The 14,087-nt window shown below is 33.8% G+C and overlaps 1 protein-coding gene across 2 annotated transcripts in view; it reads left to right on the top strand.

Annotated features, from left to right (window-relative positions):
* Positions 1 to 11,049: 11,049 nt before the first annotated feature.
* Positions 11,050 to 14,087, top strand: part of LOC118191914 (uncharacterized) — a 117,855-nt gene continuing 114,817 nt past the window's right edge. For both annotated transcript variants that reach the window (XM_085812585.1, XM_085812586.1), the window contains exon 1: positions 11,050 to 11,203. In XM_085812585.1, the coding sequence (XP_085668711.1) occupies positions 11,137 to 11,203 (67 nt within the window). In that variant the 5' untranslated portion in view covers positions 11,050 to 11,136. The remainder of the gene's footprint in view (positions 11,204 to 14,087) is intronic.

Genomic DNA, 14,087 nt, shown 5'->3' on the forward strand with positions numbered 1-14,087 from the left:
TTTCATGAAAACTTTGACTGGAACTTGGAAAATTGTTTTTGTAAAGTAAACTAGCACGCAAGCAAATTTATAAGTCCTATAGACTACCAAAGCAATATTTATAAGTCCTATAGACTGAAAAACTGAAACTAAAATGAGCTATTAATTTGATGTTTTCTATGTAAATTACTAGCTGCGGTACACACGAAAAGCTCGGGTGTTTGAGCTCTATATACACCCGAAAAGAAGGTGTATAAAATATTTTAATATGAATGAAGTTTTAGTTCATTCTTTCCAAACAACAACCAATTCGTAAATAATATTTTTGTTGCTAAACCAGGAAACAAAACATTTTGGACACTTAAGGTTAATACATATACTTGTGAAGTCATGATTTAAATGTAACGTAATATAACAACTTTTTCTTAATATCAATATATCAATAAAAGAATAATACCCATGGAAACACAAAGCAATACATGCTACAAAACTAGCAAAACAATACAGGGTTTTGGAATGTAAACAAGCTAATATGTAAAGTAGAATAAACTTCGATTTTATTCTAGCCTTTTGCTAGGTATATGTAATATAACAATAAATATGTATTTATTTATATATAATATATTATGCATGTATTCTAGATTTATTTTAGGTTATATTTATTCTATTCTAATGGATAGAATACATAATATTTATTCTAATTTAAACAAATTTAAATTCTTAACAAATACGTATAAAAGTAAAAAAAAATTAAATTCTAAAAAAAGGGAAAAAATTTAAAATAATTAAAAAAAAATTTTTTTCCTTTTTTAATTAAATTCTAAAAAAAGGGAAAAAATTTAAAATAATTAAAAAAAATTTTTTTTCCTTTTTTCCTTTTTTTAGAATTTAATTTTTTTATACTTTTATACGTATTTGTTAAGAATTTAAATTTGTTTAAATTTAAATTTCATTCCTTGCAGCAATGGCGCAAAGAATATTTAACTAAATATGTATTTAAATTTAATTTTTTTAATAAATTCAATTTATTCTTATGAAATAATATTTATTCTATATATAATACCCAGTTATAATTATTCTATATTGCATATTTAATATATACATTCTATAGTCTATAATTTAACATTTGATTACGTCATAGGGTGACAGGTGAATGCAGGACCCGGACACCCGGACGGCTTAATATGACAAATCGGGTGTCGTTCGGTACCCGCACCTATCTAGAACAACACAACCCTCGCAGCTTCCTGCGAAGCTGCAAAGGATTATGTTATAAGGTATTTTCTTCCTGTTTCCAGCATGCCTTTGTGATGTAAAGGACATAAATCAGCGAAATATTGCACTCGACGCGTATTCGAGGGGTTTAGTTTAGTTTAGTTTAGTTTACGAGTATGCTGCAACCCTCCTGGCCGACAATAATCGGCCTCATGGTTAACGCAGCACACCCGACGCAGATAAAAATAAATAAATAAATAAAAGATTAAAATATTTAATGTCCTATTCCTATGATAGTCTTGTTTTCATTCACAATCCTCATAATTTCTGTTGCATAGCTATTCAAGAATTTTCTTTTTTCAATTACATTCTGTTCATTTATTTTTCCAAATCTCGTCCTCACACTCTCGGTCAGTTTACATTCTTCCACAAAATGAGCTGCATTTCCGTACTTCCCACAAGCCAAGCATTGATCATTGCCCTGGAGATTAAAACGTTTTAAATAGGCCGAGAATCTACCATGATCCGTGATAACTTGAATAGTATCTATATTATTAAATAGATCCATTTTTATTTTTATGGTCAAAATCCTCAAGTAACCCTTATTTTTATTTGAACCATTCCATTAACGAGCCCATTTCTCAATTATACTTGCTTTCATTTTTCTCGAGGTAATTCTTCTGGAATCATAAATAGCGTCATAAATATCATCCTCTCCGAGGGCAGCCTCTTTAGCTAGCATATCCGCCCTTTCATTCCCGATAACACCAATATGTGCCTTGACCCGTGAAAATATACTATACCAGTTTTCTCTCTTATTTTGTTATGAATGTTTTTTACATCCAAAAGTAGTCTATTGCTTGGTTCTGGATTTGCCAAGCCTTGTAGGGACGAGAGAGCATCAGAATAAATATGTATTGTAAAGTACTGTTTGAAGTTTTTATAACTCCACCGAAGTGCTTCTCTAATTGCAACCGCTTCAGCTTGATACACTGATTTACACTCATGTCCATAAATTAAGGATAATGCAAAATTAGGCAAAGGAAGAGTTAGAAGCAAAACAAATTTGACTTATTTCTAAAGCTTATTTATTAAACAAAAAGGTAAAGAGCAAAAAAAAGATGCTATATGTTTGATATTATTAAAAAAATAGCGATTTTTTCTCCCTGGAGCAAATTACAAAAAAAAAAAAACTATTTACAAAAATATATATATATATGAAATGTAATTTCTCATACATTATTTGTTTTGTGCAGCCGGGGCAACAGGAATGAGACAAATTTTGGAATATAAAGTGGTAGGTTTATTTCAGCATCCATCTCGTAAGCGTTCTCTTCGTACCTCGAGCAGAAGCCCTACTTATACATATGTGTACGTCACGAAGCTCCTCCAATCAGCGATATTAATTGAAATCACGAGGTGACGCTATCTCATCAGGAGTGTTCTTAAGTACTTTATGTAATATGACAGATTTATGAGTTTGGCGATTTGGCGGGCGCCAACAGGTTAATATATTTTATACTAAAGAAAGGATTTCGCCAAAATTTAGGAACAGGGATGCAATTTAGGTAGAGAATCGCCAACACATTATTAAGCAATATTAATAGAATTTAATCAATTGTTTAAAAATATCATTACAGATTATCCCCCCCATCTGAAAAGGCTTGCAGTCCCGGCCGTCGACCCAAGACAGTCCAGATAGTGAGAGCAGAAAATTTAGTTATTAGGAAATTAAGTGAGTAGGAAAACTGATTGGATTTACCTCAAGGGACAGAAAATGTTTACATAAAATATGACATAAAATATTTGAATATAATTAATACAGTATATAAAATATAATAAATGATTAATGAAATTATAATATAGTAACTAAGAACAAATAAAGCACTAATAACATATTGCTGATTAGCTACGCGGCAATAGGAAATAGTAATATAACTGAATTTGTAAGTTTATATCTTAGGGCATGCCATTCACAGTTTGTGTATGAGTCCATACAATCATTAGAGTTGTCATTCAGTCTCATCTTCAGTCTTTTACTGGTCTTTGGAGATCTCCGGATCATTTAATTAGCGCTAGAATTATGGATCAGCATTGGCACTGAAAACATTTGAGTTTTTATGTCACGATACTAGAGCTCTTATACTCTTGTTGAAAATACACATTTTGCTAGGTTTTTAACATATTTCGTCACTCTATTTTTCTCTTATTAATGATAACAAAACAAAATTTAACTTCCAACATCCATAACAGTTTTTTGGTACACGATGCTGCAGAAACATAAAATGAAATTCACAAGTTTCAACAACTGAAATTTAACTTTTTCAACTGTTGCTACAATTTATAACACAAACATAGGAAAACATGAGCTCAAGGAAATGTGAGGGTATAGTACTCTACTTGTAGTATAGCCTCAATTGAGTGTTTCCCACACGGAAAGTGCATTGAACCTGAAACTCAAGTTTGAAGGAGCTCAGTAAAAGAAAAGGGCAGACAAACTTTTCAGGCACTGAGAGATACATCAACTATTAAGGGGGACAACAGGATGAAAACTAAAAGAAGGGTTATGGATTGTTTATTGATTTATAAATTTTGATTTATTCATGATGTAATTTAAAGTTTTCAGGTGGATAATAGAACCTTAATTTTGACGCATGTACAATCTCAGTTGGTTTCTTCGTGTGAAAATTTTCCCTGTCGATTTCATAATTAACTTCAGATAATTTATTCATAATCTGATAAGGGCCTGAATAGGGTGAAGTCAATTTTCTAGTATTTGGGTATTCAAATTCCTCGTAAAGGACAAAATCTCCAGGTTGAAATTTAGCTTCCACGTTTCATCTTTATCTAAATGAGTTTTGTTAAAGTACTCAAAAGCCATGAATTTATATCCATATCATTCTGCGCGTCAAAGGGAATTATACTTGTTTCAGGTTCAGCGCTAGCTGCCCTTAATGAATCATCAGGATCAGAGATGTTTTCCTTAGCCATTATTCTCTTAATAATACTTTCATAAATAAAACTACTTTCATAAATAAAACTAACTCAAAAATAATACTCCTTAAATTTTCCCAAAACAATATTAAAACCAAAATACATCCTTTAAATACCAAATTTAAAATACATTTATACCAAAATAATACTTTTTAAAATTTTCAAAATAAAAACACTATTATTAAATCAGTAATTATAACTCAATAGTAATAATATCATTTGCATCGCCAATCTTTTTACTAATTGCTTCTGTTTGACTTATTGTGACGAGAATACGAGTGATGAAATCGACACGAAAATACACATTTTTGCGCACTCTTGTTTAGATTTTCGCAAAACACGATCAATCACCACACAAGCACAAAGCTCTCGAGAGCAACACAGAACGCCGTAGACGTAGGGAAAGATTTCCATCCTCAAAAGTAGGTCAACGGTAAGAGCACATTTGATGAACGACGAACTTTCGATGGAAACACAAATCACACATCACAGGGGGCAGAAGGATGCTTCTCTGGACGTAAAATAATCTGCAGAATACCAGAATACAGGTAACAGAAGGATGATTCTCTTGAAGCAAGAACGCCTAGCGAAAAATGTAGAAACATAGAAGTCGCACAGCGGGAAATTCATCTAAAGTGCGTAACATTTTATCCGTATAATCCTTGGGGTATCTTCTTTTTTAGATAATCCCTTTGAAGGTGGTATCCTACCGGCTTTCTGAAATGTAATTTCTCATACATTATTTGTTTTGTGCAGCCGGGGCAACAGGAATGAGACAAATTTTGGAATATAAAGTGGTAGGTTTATTTCAGCATCCATCTCGTAAGCGTTCTCTTCGTACCTCGAGCAGAAGCCCTACTTATACATATGTGTACGTCACGAAGCTCCTCCAATCAGCGATATTAATTGAAATCACGAGGTGACGCTATCTCATCAGGAGTGTTCTTAAGTACTTTATGTAATATGACAGATTTATGAGTTTGGCGATTTGGCGGGCGCCAACAGGTTAATATATTTTATACTAAAGAAAGGATTTCGCCAAAATTTAGGAACAGGGATGCAATTTAGGTAGAGAATCGCCAACACATTATTAAGCAATATTAATAGAATTTAATCAATTGTTTAAAAATATCATTACATATATATATATATATTACGTGGTTAGTATGATTATTAATACATTGTATGTCTCCCAGACGATGCAATACAGTCCGTACAACGCCTAGGCATGCTGAGTATCAAATTATCGATCTGATCTTGGGGCGATATTACACCACTCAAAAAGCAATGCTCTCCGAAGTTCCGGTAGACATGTAAAATGAGGTTGACGGGATGCAACTCGTCGGCCAAGCATGTCCCACACGTGCTCTACTGGATTCAAGTCCGGTGAGAATGCTGGCCAGTCCATACGGGTGATATCCTCTGATTGAAGGCATTCGCTTACGATGTTTGCACGGTGAGGACGGGCGTTGCCATCCACAAACACAAATTGTGCGCCCATGGCGGCCCGAAACAAACGTACATGTTGTTCCAGAATGACGTCCCGATAAATTTGGCCTGTCATGGTTCCAATTTGATCATGTAGGTCAGTTCTGGAACCCAGAATAATTCTACCCCAAACGAGCACTCCTGCACCACCGTAACGGTGTCGTTCAATGATGTTTTCTTGGTGGTAACGGGTACCTGAAGCTCTTCATATGAAAGTCCGGCGAGAATCAGACTGCAAGTTAAACCTGGACTCGTCGGAAAACATCACACATGCCCACTGTTGCGGTGTCCACAATGCATGCTCTCTACTCGAGGCTAACCGCAGGCGACAGTGAGTTTCAGTAAGTGGAACGCATCTGACAGGTCTACGAGCATATAGCCCAATCTGCCCTAAGCGTCTGTACACAGTCTGCCTTGAAATTGTCGTACCAGTGGCTGAAGAGAGCTGACGAGACAGGTCTGAGGCTGTGCTCCGCCTGTTTCTTTTGGCAGTAACTGCCAAATAGCGGTCCTCATTCGGCGTTGTAACTCTGGGGCAAACTGTGCTGTAACGTCTACTCACATTACCATCATCTTGGAATCGTTGCCAAAGCCTGGAGATGACACTCTGGGCAATTCCAAGTTCGTCTGATACTTCCAGTTGGGTACGCCCACATTCCAGACGGCCGATTATTCTACCACGTAAAAAAGCATCCAAATGCGTCCTTTGTGTTATAACTATTCGATTATTGCACTGAAAAGCTTATAAAGCGCCTGCGAACAATTTTACTTCTTTGTCTGTATTCCTTATATATCACTCTCGTCATTGTGACGTACCATCGGTGTCACCTGGTTACTTCCTGAAATTTGCATATGATGCTTGAAGATGTGTGTAGTGATTTTACAGGTGATATATTTATTTTAGAGTTCGATTTACGCGTGACTCCGAATTATCCTTAATTTATGGACATGAGTGTATTTCCTTCTAATAACTCCGTAATAAAAAATAACAAAAGCGCAACCAGTTCCACCTTCATGTCCGGAGCCATCAGTGTATATATCAATCATGCCAGTATTCATATAATCTTTATCGTACGGTATACCCTTGAAATCGTTTGGATGTATATTAATAAAATATTTTCCTGTCAAGGCGTTACCATTCAAAACATCACCATTTTCACATCTTAAAATCTTTTTAAAATCATAGCTGAGTAAAAATTTTTTATAATAGAAGTTATAAAAAATTGAGAGTGGCGGAATGCCAGCAAGTAAGCAAATAACTTCTGTAGAAACAGTACGGAAAGCTCTTGTGATTATATTATATAAGCTCTTGTATTCGAGGGGTATATGTTCGAGTCCCGGCGAAGGAATTGCACATTTTTTACCTCTCCTGCTTCAAAAATTCCTAATGCTTCTACAAGTGGCGCCCGAACTAAAAAAAAGGTGTTAAACAATAATTCGTCATCACCAGGATTTTGCGATTGGGTCTCCTAGTCCCCAGTCACCTTTTAAAAGGGGGAGTATGTAAGGTATTTTCTTCCTCCTTCCAGCATGCCTTCGTGATGTAACAGTAGCACACTCGGCGCGTATCCGAAATGTCCAAGTTCGAGTCACCGTGAGGCATTGCCCAGTTTTCACATTTCCTGCTTCAAAAAAATCGTAATCACTCTACGATTTTATCCTATATTATGCAAATTTTGTTTGCATTAAATATTGAATAATTAGGCTATAATTATTTTATTTTAATACCTAGAACACATGTATAATAATAAATATCACCTACAATAAATCTAAAACATATGCATGTATACAAAGTCCAAACTGGGTTATTACTTCTATATGTAATATAATATAATAGTAAATATCTTATATTTATTCTATTGGAAGAAAATAAATAATGCCTGCAATAAACCTCGAATACGTGCTACAAAATTGCAGAGAAAATTGGTCTTCGAATGTAAATAAACTAGCACTTAACAAATGAAGCACACTGTAATCGAATGCGTGGATCATTGCTGCACGACTGTGACATAAATCAGCAAAATATTGCAACAAAAAAATGGGCTAGAAGTTTAAGGAGAATCGTTATGAAAAGTAGATCATCGATTGGAGAACTGTTACAATCAGGGCTGTTTAAAATCTCATCCAAAATTTGATATTGCTGATTTTTGTTGCTTTATAACTTGCATCAGTTTTGCGTCAAAAGTTGATTTATTCTACAACACGTGTAGGGTTTTACTTTATTTTTAATAGCTATTTTTATCAAGACAACTTTCGATTTATTTCCTCATTTTCAGGGTTAAGCTTTCGTACAAGAAGGATGTTTCAGTTTCATGCTTTATGCAAAATGCAAAATAGGGGAGAAATTACTATTTAAGCTGAGTTCTGAATTACTTAGAGCCCACCAGCGGCCGAGCGGTAAAGTCGCTGAACACTGGTAGTTCGGTCCGAGGTTCGAATCCCACGAACGGAATGGCTGCATGGGTGTTTTCGTAGTTTTCCCTATGTGTAACGTGCATACGAGCCAGTTTCCATTAAAAAGAACTCCACGAAGACATCCCTCCCCTTAGGCAGATAGCTCTCAAGGCTTTGCCGTAATTAAGTAACCTAACCTAACCTAATTTGAATTACTTTGTAAGGATTATGTTAACTTTATTAACAGTTAAAGTTCTTTTCCTGTCAAATTCTTAACTTCAACTTACTACTTCCGGCCAGAACGTAGTTTTGGAATCTTCCTGAATATTTAATGAGGAGGAGCGGTATTTAAACCACGAAGTTACTTGCAGAGTCAGACAGAATCAGAGTTTCTGAATTACGCGCGTCTGCCTTTTTGCCTCTCTCTCTCTCAAAGCTGTTATTACGCTCGGCCGTACTCAGGTCCTTGCTAAGCTTCGTAGTCAATAAGTTAAGGGGCCAACTCCATTTGAACCTTGATAGCTTCGGCTATATTTCTTTAGTTAATCTTAGTTTTAGTTTAATTCTTAGCCTTTTAAGTTCAAGCCCAAGTGCGGGCTTTGTTTGTACACTCCCAGGCGGAGTTTTGTTAAATCTTATTGGAATAATAAAGGTTACTCTACAACTTAAGTCAGAGAGTTAGCGCTCGAGATAAAGCGTGTTCTGCCTTTCGGCAGCGTTTTCACTACGAGTTAGAGCTTGCTAGTTTACGGCGCTTTAATTACGTGCTTGTTAGTCTGAAGCCAAAAAGCTAAAAAAGTATGTAAAAGCTAAAAAACTCAATTTTTTATGGATATGCTTAGCAATAAATTACTTTAAGATGATGGTAAAAATTTTACAGGTTGTAATTCAAATTCGTTTTCGAAAAATTCATAAAAATTATTAAAAAATACAAATTTTAAAAATAAATCATAAAAATTAGGTGAATTTTATTTGGAATGAACCTAAATTTCGAAATGGTAAAGGAAGAATTAAAAAAAGTTCGATATAAAAAGATATATTGATAAATATATACCAAATTTAATTAACATGGAGGAGCTAAAATTTTGAAAGCTCATTTTTTAAAAACTACTCGTGCGATTTTTACAGAACATGGCAACCTGGCGTAATTTGAGTGGTAGAATGGAAATATGGAAAACAATTGGCTTGTCATTTCAGAAAAAAGTCCGATTTTGTGTCAAAATACCTGTAGTAGAACAACGCTATATATAAATGCAATATATATCCGCGCTTTCGAGACAAGTCGCGCTTTCGTACAAGTCGCGCTTTCGAGACAAGTCGCGCTTTCGTACAAGTCGCGCTTTCGAGTACAATAAGTCGCTCTTTCGAGACAAGAAGAACGCAAGTTGAATTTAGTCAATCGGCCCAGTAGAAGGGGAGCTATAGAACTATCCCATTTTTTTTTTTTTTTTTTTTTTTTTTTTTTGAATATTGTACATTAGTTAAAGATGTGAGTTTAAATAAAGATCAAGTTTACTATTCACTGAGTATTTATTAATTTATATACTTACTAGAAAGCCTGGTGGTCATACGAAATGACCGCTGTTCTAGATATTATAAATTGTAATTAAAATGATTTGTGCAAAGGTGTCTGCTAATTTAAACTGAATTACACAGGGCAGGCGGCGAGGACGCCCCTTTGCTTACTGTCTCACGGAGTTTAACCCTTCTACTTGCTTAATTGCTTAAAGAATGTAAAGTAGTACTTAAAGTGGTACAATGAAGGAAACCACTGGCGGCACATTTCTTAAGAACCACCGCTTGCTCAATCAATAAAGGTGATTTAAGTAATGAAATGTTAACTCACATGTCAAAGATCTCTTTGTACACAACACCTCTTGTATAGATCTTTCCATCATTTTTAAGCTCGCCTTGCAGAGGACCATCCAATATTTTTAATTTTACGTCCGTTCTTTCACGAACTCTTAAGCAGGCAACATAAAGTTGACCGTGTCCAAATACAGGCTCATGTAAAAAAATGCCAACACGCTTAAGCGTTTGGTCCTGAGATTTATTGGTGGTCATTGCAAAAGCAAGTTTTACAGGAAATTGTCTACGTCTCAAATGAAAGGGAACACTGCGCCGTGGCAACTTCACCCCATTGGCTAGTAAAGTTACGCAAGCAACCAATAAACTATAAATACATATAGTTACAAACAGACACTTAAGCCGCATATATATATTGGGGGAAGTAACATCATTTGCTCCGAAACGACTGGTTCCCGGGCTTAGCGAAGCACACCGTTGGTGTCCGTGGCACGCCATTTTGACCCTTCGCGTCTTTTTGGGACTTTAATTAACCGATATATTAATTAAAAACTAATTTTCCCCTACGTTTTCCCTACATTTTCCGCTTTCTTTCTTGGGTTTTCCCTACTAGAGGGATTTAGCTACGTTCCAAATTCTTTTTTCCGGAATATCTACGGAACGGCGCCGAGTTGAAATTCGAGACGCGTATCCTCGGATTCCAAAAAATTCTCCGAATTCATCGATATCCTTCTCATCTTCATACGACTTTAATCGGTTGAGATATATATATATATATAAAGAGAAGTGAGCTATCATCATAACAGCTCTAAGGTTTGTAATTTGTAACAGATCTAGATCATACTATTAGTAATAACTTTTATGAAACGAACTAATAACCTTTAGGAAACTTTGCACTCTTACTGCAATTTACGAAGAATATTTCTAACGCCAAATCTCTGTATGCAATAATCAAAGGCCCACCGTCTGTTAAATAATTCATTATTTTTTTTCCTTTCAACAGCAAAATCGTTATAGAAAAATATTGATGAAAATCAGTATAACCAAAAACAATGTCTATTGAAAAATAATATCGTCTTGTATGCAAAGATAAGCCAATTAATTGTTAGATTTCCTGCCCAGAAGAGAAGATTCCGATATCTAACGGCAGGAAATTGTACATTAACATAGCTTCCTGTCTGGCAAACCGAGCTTTTTCCCGACGATCTAAAACACCTTATTGAATTTAGTTTATAATTTCACGTTGTTTCACATGTAGATATGGAAATTTTTATAATAACATGCGAGCTGCTGATTGCCATGTTCTACTGGATTACATTTCAAAGAGGTAAACACTTTTAGCTTTTTATCATCATATTAATTTTACTCATTTTATTGTCAATTTTTGTTGCTCCGGTTAATTTGTTACTGTGAATTTGTTTTCTTCGTTTTAGTATAAGATGTCTGACAAACTATATTTAAGAAATTATCAAGTGAGTGTGAATGAATACATTCACCTTGAAAACACATACATATACAAAGGGAGACAGATCTATATCTCCTGTTCTACTGAACCGATTGTCGAAATTTAACTTCCGTTTTCCATGTCTGGAAAGTGCAACTTCAAATATATATAATACATATAGATATAACCTTGTTTTTACATAGGTATTTTGACACAAAATCGGACTTTTTCTAAAATATCATACCAATTATTTTTATATTTCGATTCAACGACCCAAGTTATGCCTAGATATTAACTTGTCTAATGTTTGGTGAGAAATTTAAAATTTACGTTGGCGCATTTTTTTTTCAGTTTGCCCCAAGAATAATTCACTTGGCAAACATCTCAATTTAAAGCAACCTATTGTCGTTTCCTTTTTACTTCCTTGTACGAAGTAAAAAGGAAGTATTGTAATCGCGAAAAGTTTCAGGCAGCATATCTCGACGAAAATATCCATTTTGACTTGCTATCGAATGCAATTTAACGATGTTTTTGTGTGATATCTGTACGTAAAGACAGAATAAAAGACTAGTTTCCTCCAAAAAAATTATAAAACTGCTTTAAAATGAATTCTGAAGAGAATTTTTCGTGGCGTCTGTACGAACGTATGTACGTACGTGCGTACGTATGTATCTCGCATAACTAAAAAACGAATAGCCTCAGAACGTTGAAATTTTGTATACAGGACTGCTATAACATGTAGATGTGCACATCGTATTTTGGTTGCAATCGGCCCCACCAAACGTATGTAAATATATTTATATATATATCCACTCTGTTACCCGGCTCAGTGATCTCAGTTTCTTTACTCTTATGTATTTGTAAATTGTACATTTTTTGTTTTAAAAATGATTGAATTATGTTGTTCTTATCTTCCGGTTAAGGTTTTTATGCCTTTAGTAAATCTGTATGCAATATGTTTAGAATTATCAACAATTTTTAAATTCTTTAAGGGCCGCTAAGCCTTTTTTTTTTATGGCGGCCATTGATTGTTTACATTTGAAACAGCAGACTAGTGGATTTGTTGCCAATCTAGAGAAACTTAGCTTCGCAACAACAAAGATAACGCCTTCATTTATTATTGCCAATTAAATCATGCTTAATCCTTTCTGGAATTTTTTCGAGGAAATAAATGTTTAAGATTTACTTCGTAAATTTTAATATAGATATTTTGAGTTTTTATGTATTTTTGCCTTCTCGCGAAGTGAGAACTGAATTAATTGAATGAGAAATACTCAATCGTCTGTGAAAAACTGTTTCTTTTTTTGTTTTATTTGCTTAATTTCTTTTATATTTCATTCTAGCTTTATTATAGTATTTGAATAGACCATGTGGCAACGATTAGATAATTCTATTCTTTAAATGATATAAATTTTGTGCATTTTGAGTTATAATATAAACGAAATATAATACTGTAAAGTGAATTTAGCGCCAGAGTGTCGCTATGGTAAACAAATACTAGTCTGAATTTTAAAGAATGCGTTTATTCTATTGTGGTTTATGCGCTGTCGGCTAAGTAGATTTAATTCAATGCAATAAACTTAAATGAAATGCAAGAAAAAATGCGTATAATTTAATATTCCGTACAAGGAAGTCATGTGGTGTACACATCAGATTTTTTTCATTGTACACGAGGGAGAAAAGTTCATCTTTCATACTTTCAAATAATTTTAACAAAGTACGCAAACCGCATATAGCGTTATTATCGCTTATAAAGAATATGCCAAACTTCAAAACGAGCCAAAATGTAAATTCAGCTATATCGTACGAAATTTTGAATTGAAAAACTCTTAATGTTTTGCAGGTATGCTTAGAAATATATCTACTTTTGAAGATGATGGTAAAAATTTTATAAATTGTAATTCAAAATTTATTTTCAAAAAATTATTTAAAAAAAAACAAATTTTAAAAATAAATCACAAAAATAACGAATTTTATCATGAATGAACCGGAATTTCGAAATGCGAAAGGAAAAATCAAAAACAGTTTAATAAAAAAGAAATATTAATAAATATATACGAAATTCAATCAACATGGAGAAGCTGAAATTTTGAGATTCAAATTTTTAGAAACTACTCGTGTGAGTTTTACAAAACTTGACATTTTGGCATAATTTAAATCGTATCATAAAATAAATCATAAAAAACAATGAATTTTATTATGAATGAACCTAAATTTCGATGGCCATTTTCGATGTACCTTTTTTAAAAATCTGCCGTAGTTACACGCTTGAATTTTCGTGTGTAATTAGAGTATACCTGTGTCATTATACAGAAATGAGCTTTTGAAACATTTTGAATTTTAGATTAATTACAGAATATTTTGTTAGGCATAGTAAAATTTAGCACTTTCCTCACACAGAAAACTTTAAAACAATGTTTTCTTAGACACACAAACTCTCATTTCAGTAAATATTAGGCAACCTAATAAATAAGCCATAAAGAGTTTAGGTACCTATGAGCAGTAGTTACTGAGAAAAGGTACACTGCTCAAAAAAAAAAATGGGACAGTGCTATATCTCCCGTTCTACTGGGCCGATTGACAAAATTCAAACTACGTTTTTCATGTCTCGAAAGCGCGACTTAGGATATATATTAGATTTATATATAGTACTATTCTAACATAGGTATTTTGACACAAAATCAGACTTTTTCTGAAATAACATACCAATTTTTTTACATATTTCGATTCTACGACTCAAATTATGCCAGAATACCAAGTTTTGTAA

The sequence above is a fragment of the Stegodyphus dumicola genome, chromosome 3 (assembly GCF_044657685.1).
Source record: "Stegodyphus dumicola isolate Sdum_Otavi_A_Nest chromosome 3, ASM4465768v1".
Taxonomy (NCBI): domain Eukaryota; kingdom Metazoa; phylum Arthropoda; class Arachnida; order Araneae; family Eresidae; genus Stegodyphus; species Stegodyphus dumicola.